Source organism: Helianthus annuus, chromosome 14 (genome assembly GCF_002127325.2).
Source record: "Helianthus annuus cultivar XRQ/B chromosome 14, HanXRQr2.0-SUNRISE, whole genome shotgun sequence".
Taxonomy (NCBI): Eukaryota; Viridiplantae; Streptophyta; class Magnoliopsida; order Asterales; family Asteraceae; genus Helianthus; species Helianthus annuus.
The window spans coordinates 54,175,257-54,182,119 of record NC_035446.2 but is presented as its reverse complement, the minus strand read 5'-3'; the positions used below and the strand labels follow the sequence as shown (position 1 = coordinate 54,182,119).

General features: G+C 42.5%; 1 protein-coding gene across 1 annotated transcript; it reads right to left on the bottom strand.

Annotated features, from left to right (window-relative positions):
* Window positions 1–2,233: 2,233 nt before the first annotated feature.
* LOC110906684 (uncharacterized mitochondrial protein AtMg00860-like) lies at window positions 2,234–3,250 on the bottom strand. The gene is made up of 2 exons (XM_022151785.1): window positions 2,759–3,250; window positions 2,234–2,332 (listed from the first exon to the last, which is right to left on the bottom strand). The coding sequence occupies exons 1-2, from the start codon at window positions 3,248–3,250 to the stop codon at window positions 2,234–2,236; spliced, it is 591 nt and encodes a 196-aa protein (XP_022007477.1).
* Between the last annotated feature and the right edge of the window lie 3,613 nt (window positions 3,251–6,863).

The following is a 6,863-nucleotide window of genomic DNA, read 5'->3' as shown; positions in this document are numbered from 1 at the left end:
GTCCCTCCTTTTATATCGACTTAATCGCCGGGCCAATGGCGAGCGGGTCATTAGTTAGATAGCGCTATTTAGGTCTGACAAGCCTCACACCGTGCCGCAGAGGACGGGCGTGAACTAATGGATCTGGGCACTAGTCAATGATGATAGACATTGACGTCAGGGCACCAACTTACTTTAGTCAGTGGTCGATATGGTAAACGGGTCTAGTGGTTAACATGGGGAAGCCCCGACCAACTATGGATATGTTTGGGAAACAGGGTAAATGGATTAACTTACAACTTACAAATGAACTCCTGGTTTTGAAACAACTTAATAATGAACACCAACTGTGAACTCGCTCAACTTTGTTGTTGACTCGTTGTTACATGCCTTGCAGGTCGTTAGGTGCGTAGATGGAGCTTGCACGAGGAGGCGAGGTCATTGTGGGACATGGACTGTTGAGTTCCATGTTAAACTTATGAACTTTTAACTTATGTTTTGGGTTTTAAACTTTATGCTTCCGCTGATTACTTAAACTATGTTTTATTTGGACACCAATTATATTGTGGTTGGGTTTTTTATATTTACTTATACGCTGTGTTCAATATGATTGGTGGCTTGATCCTGGTCAGTCACGCCTCCAAGCGGTGATACTCCGCATGTGGATTTTGGGGGTGTGACAGACTTGGCCGGGACAGATGATGCCTAGCTGCTTAAAGCGGGCAGTTAGACCAGCGTTGTCGCCACCCTCTTGCTTAATGTTCCAAAACTCATCCTCCAGCTTCTGAAGCTCATGGGGAGGGCATAATTCCTTCATCATGATTTCCTTCAACTCCTCCCAAGTAAGGCCATAGGCTGCGTCGTTCCCTCGCCTGTTCCTTTCAGCGGTCCACCAATCCAGAGCCCTGGACTGGAAAACGCCGGTTGCGTTGACAGTGCGGAGGTTATCATGACAACCGCTTTGGCGCAGAGGGACTTCAATTGAATCGAACCCTTGAAACATAGCAGTAGGCCCGTCTTCACCAGTGAAGTCTTTAGGGCCGCAGGCCTTAAACAGCTTGAAGCTAAAAGTACCACGGGGAGAGTCGGTCCTTGATTCCTCAGAGGACTTGCTACCGTTTTCATTAAGTTTGCTGACAGTCTGCGGAATGACCTTAGCCATTTGCTTGGCGACTAGCGAGGCGATGCGTTTGTCAGCGTGGTTTCGGCGGGCAGCACGGGAGGTGTGTGATCTGAATGACGACATTGTCTTCAACAGACATCGTCACAGGACTCGGACACAATTTCGATTAAATCTAGTGTAGTCTATCGCGCTTCCCAAAATCTACTTTATATAAAGCACAGGAACACGTCGGCATATAACACATAGTCACATAATCACGTAGGCACATAAGCACAGAAGCACATAATCACGTAGAGCACAGAAGCACATATTCAGCTATATTTTGCACGTATTCAACTACATATATTGCACATATTCACCTATCATTCAAGTTTCGCGAGCGCGTTCGAGAGTAGCGAGCGCGAATAGCGAGTACACAACGAGTAGCATAGCGTAAGCGAGTAACATAGCATGCGATTTGTTAACGTGTTGAGATAGATGTGCAGTGCGAGTTGTGTGTTTTTATCAAAGCGAACGGTGAAAAGCGTATAAATCTCCAAAAATCAAAACACATAAAATTCCACACCTTAAAGCGGTAGATCACAGAGTCAGCGGCGGCGAGCTCAAAATCGAAACACATAAAATCAGCGATCGAAAATAGATTATCTTGGGTGTTTAGACATTGACTACCCAAAGTGATTCGACTATTCTCAAAGACCTCGAGTACATGTTTGGCCTAGTAGACTGTGCTCTCTTCACTGGCATACAGTGAATGTCACTCATCCCTTCGGTTATTCACATAACTCGAGTCATTGGAATCCATCGAGACTTTGGTGAGAGTTTTGTAAAACCAAATAGAGAGCGGAACCTGTCATCAAGATTCGGGTTTCATCCCTAACTTAATGACCGCATTCCTATTTGTTTGATAGAATCACGAGATAGAGAAGGAGATTTGCGTCGAAGTATGGATTTCACTCCCGATTCAACCCAAATTCTCGTGTTTATAGTAAAAAGGTGCGCCGAACGAATGATTTAATCGAGAGTTTGCGGTTTCTACACCTAAATTCTCGGATCCCGGATGTATAGAGTACCTTGACTTAGTGCTTCGTCCAAAATAAGTGCGCGCAGATCGCCGAAGAATGGAACCCAAATTCACTCCATGAAGTACAATGTTCCATCTTCCTTTGGCACCAATTGCGCTTCCATTCCACGCAATGATTCGGCTAGTAGATTATCCGGCTTAAGCGCTTCCTGTTGAGCTTCACGAATTCGAGTAGTGAGATCAGTTTGTATGGTCAGCTCTTTGGCTCACACCCTTAGAGGCTTTGCACACTCCTTACGGCTCAAGGCGTCTGCTACAATGTTCGCCTTGCCCGGGTGATACTTTATCTCACAATCGTAATCGTTCAATAGCTCGACCCATCTTCGTTGCCTCATGTTTAAGTCTTTTTGATCGAAAATGTGTTGCAAACTCTTATGGTCTCTAATGATTGTGCAACGTGTTCCATACAAGTAGTGGCGCCAAATCTTCAATGCGAATAACACTGCACCTAGCTCAAGGTCGTGCGTGGTATAGTTTTTCTCGTGCACCTTCAACTAACGAGACACTTACACGATGACTTGGTCTCGATGCATCAACACGCAACCAAGACCTTGTTGGGACGCGTCACAATAAACCACAAAACTATCGGTACCGTCGGGTAAGGATAAAATTGGTGCGTCACAAAGCTTATCTTTCAACAGTTGGAATGCCGTTTCTTGTTTCTCACCCCACTCAAACTTCTTATCCTTCTGGGTTAGGGACATTAGCGGTTGGGCAATCTTTGAAAAGTTCTCTATGAATCGTCTGTAGTAACCCACTAATCCCAGAAATTGTTGTATCTCAGTTGGGGTCTTAGGTGCTTCCCAATTTTTAATCGACTCAATCTTGGCAGGGTCGACATGAATTCCATTCTCATTCACCACATGACCTAGAAATTGCACCTCGCGAATCCAAAATCCGCACTTTGAAAGTTTCGCATATAGTTGTTCCTTCTTCAAGAGTTCCAAAATAGCTCGCAGATGTTGCTCATGCTCATCCTTGGTTCGCGAGTATATAAGGATGTCATCAATAAAAACAATCACGAACTTATCCAGATACAGCTTACACACCCGATTCATGAGATCCATGAATACCGCCGGTGCGTTCGTTAAGCCAAACGGCATGACCAGGAACTCATAATGCCCATAGCGAGTCCTAAAGGCCGTCTTGGGGATACTTTCTTCTTGTATTCTAAATTGATGATATCCCGATCTCAAGTCAATCTTGGAGTAGTAGCTGGAACCTTGCAGTTGATCAAATAAGTCATCAATACTCGGTAAGGGGTACCGATTCTTGATGGTTAGCTTATTCAACTCCCTGTAATCAATGCACATACGGAAACTGCCATCTTTCTTTTTAACAAAATACACTGGAGCTCCCCAGGGTGAGAAGCTCGGCCTGATAAAATCCCTTGTCAAGCAGCTCTTGCAGTTGAGTCGAAAGGTCCTGCATCTCAGATGGAGCTAGCCGGTTTGGTGCCTTCGCCACTGGTGCCGCTCCTGGCACTCCACCTGTCGTTGTGGAGGTATTCCAGGCAAGTCTTTGGGAAAGACTTCTGGAAATTCTCGCACAACGGGGATGTCTTCTAACTTTGGCTCCTGGGTCTCCTTGTCGATGACATGAGCGAGGAAGGCTATGCAGCCTTTTTTTGAAGGCACTTCTATGCCTTCATGCAATTGATAATTCGTAGGGGCGTTTCACGCTTCTCCCCATGAATCACAAGCGTTTCTCCATTCATCAGTGGGATGCGGATGATTTTCTCGTGGAAAACCACTTCTACACGGTTGTCGGACAACCAATCCATCCCAACAACAATGTCGAAGCTTCCCAAATCAACGGGTAAAAGATCAACAGAAAATTCTCGCTCTCCAAGTTCAAGTGTACAGCCCTTAATCACCTCTCTTGCTTCAACTAATTTTCCATTTGCCAGTTCTATAGAATATGGGATGTCTAGCTTACTTGCAACTAGGCCAAGTGTCTCTTAAATTCTATAGATACGAAACTAAAGTCGACGCCAGTATCAAACAGAACAGATGCATAGTGTTGGTTAATAGGGAACGTACCCGTAACCACATTCGAATCCTGGCGTGCTTCTCGCGCTCCAATTGTGAACACTCTTCCACGGGCTTGATTATCTTTAGGGCAATCTCTCTTGAAATGCCCCATGTCTCCGCAGCCATAACAGGCCTACCCACGTCCATTACCATTCCCGCCTTGATTATTATTATTGTTTCCTCCTCGATTCCCATTGCCAGCTTGATTACCATTTCCGCCTCTGTTTCCATTTCCTCCCTGATTACCATTCCCACCTTGGTTCCTATTACCATTTTGATTATCGTTACCACCTTGGTTACCATTTTCTCCTTGATTTCTATTACCGCGTCCCGCACTAAACCAACACGTATCTTTGGCATGCCCAATCCTACCACAATTTTCACACTTACTGGTCCTACACGGACCCGTATAATGGAATCGACATTTATCACACTTAGGCAGGAAACTCGCATACCCTTTTCCACTAGCCTCAGTGTTTGTTGTGTCAGTCTTGACCTCTGCTGGCGGGTTTGCATCCCTACGCTTGTTGGAATCATTGTTTGCTCGCGTGCTCTTTTTAAAGTTCGAGAACTTTCTCTTGTTGTCATTTGAGGACTCCACATGAGTTTCTTTCTTGTTTGCACCAGATTTCGAGAATTTTCCCAAGCGGAGTGCTTCTTTAGTGAGTGCAACGCTCAAACTAATAGCCTCTGCGATGGTAGGAGGCATCGAAGCAGTGACCATGCTCAGGATTTCTGGAGCAAGACCCCAGATGAATCTCTCAGTTATCTTAAATTCAAGCTCAACCAAAAAGGGAACAACCCTTGATAAGTCATGAAAACGTTGGATGTCCTCAGCAATCTTCGGCCCATCCATTTTCAAGTTCCAAAATTCCTTCTCAAGCTTCTGAATTTCGGCCCTTGAGCAGTATTTCTTTCTCATCAGTTCTTTGAGCTCGTCCCAGCTCATTGCGTAAGCAGCAGCTTCACCCTTGGTTTGAACCTGAAGGTTCCACCAAGAGAGTGCACCATCCAAGAACAATCCCGAAATGTAGGTAACTCTCTGCTCAGGCAAACATTTACTCATCCTCAGAACTGTATCGGTCTTCTCAATCCACCGAACGAATGCAACGGCACCTCATGTGCCATCAAAGTTCAAGGGCTTATAGTCTATGAACTGTTTGTATGTGTAGCTTGAAACATGTCACGAGTGAGCATTAACAAAGCACAAATGGAAATACCTAAAAGATTTGTAATGTGTATTGGGTGACTTAACATTACCAGTTGGAGGATTGTTTCCTGAAGTGCCACAGCTTTGTTCAGAGTGGAGGGCTTCGTGCTGCGCTATTGCCAGAGATATACGCTCGTTAAGTTCTGCTTTAGTTCTTGGTAACAGGTTTGTGTTTGTGTTCCGTCTGGGCGACATTTTCTTCTATCAAGAAGTATCGGGTAGGTTAGACAATATTCACCAAATAAATGTCTATGGGGTACATGTGTGTGTATATATATATATATATATATATATATATATATATATATATATATATATATATATATATATATATATATATATATATATATATATATAGGGGATCGCTAAAATGAAAACCACCTCTAGTTGTAAAAACCATGAGAACCACTTTCTAACCTTTGGATCAACAAGATGAATGGATGAGATTAAAAGTAACAAAAATTAATATTATATAGATTTTGTCTTATTATGTCTTTATTATTTTAATCCAAAAAGGTATTTAACTAAAATAACTCTTTTTTGTCTTTTTGTCTTTATTATTTTTTTATTACTTTTTTGTTTTATTATATTACTTTTTAGTTTTATTAAATTACTTTTTATTATTTTAAAAGATTTTTTTAGTAAAAACATTTTTAAATTCAAATTTTTTTAACAGAAGACAATGTTTTTTGCGGGCCGGTTTTTTCAACCGTCGTTTTTACGCGCCGTTTTTTACCGCCGTTTTTTTACGCCGTTTTTTTAACGCGCCGTTTTTTTAACGCCATTTTTTACGCGTCGTTTTTTGCGCGCCGTTTTTTTAACACGTCGTTTTCATGTCCCGTTTTTACGCGCCGTTCATACGGCCCGTTTTACGCGCCGTTTTTTACGTTAACGTTTTTTTTTTTACATTTTACGCGCCAATTTTTACGTTAACGTTATTTTACGTTTTACACGTCGGTTTTTTACGTTTTACGCCCCGGTTTTTTACGTTTTACGCGTCGGTTTTTTATGTTTTACGTGTCGGTTTTTAACGTTTTACGTGTCGGTTTTTTACGTTTTACGCCCCGGTTTTCTACGTTTTACGCGTAGGTTTTTTTTGTTTTACGTGTCGGTTTTTTACGTTTTACGCCCCGGTTTTTTACGTTTTACGCGTCGGTTTTTTAGTTTTACGCGTCGGTTTTTTACGTTTTACGTGTCAGTTTTTTACGTTTTATGCCCCGGGTTTTTTACGTTAACGTTTTTTTTTTTACATTTTACGCGCCAATTTTTACGTTAACGTTATTTTACGTTTTACACGTCGGTTTTTTACGTTTTACGCCCCGGTTTTTTACGTTTTACATGTCGGTTTTTTACGTTTTACGTGTCGTTTTTTACGTTTTACGTGTCGGTTTTTTACGTTTTACATGTCGGTTTTTTACGTTTTACGCCCCGGTTTTT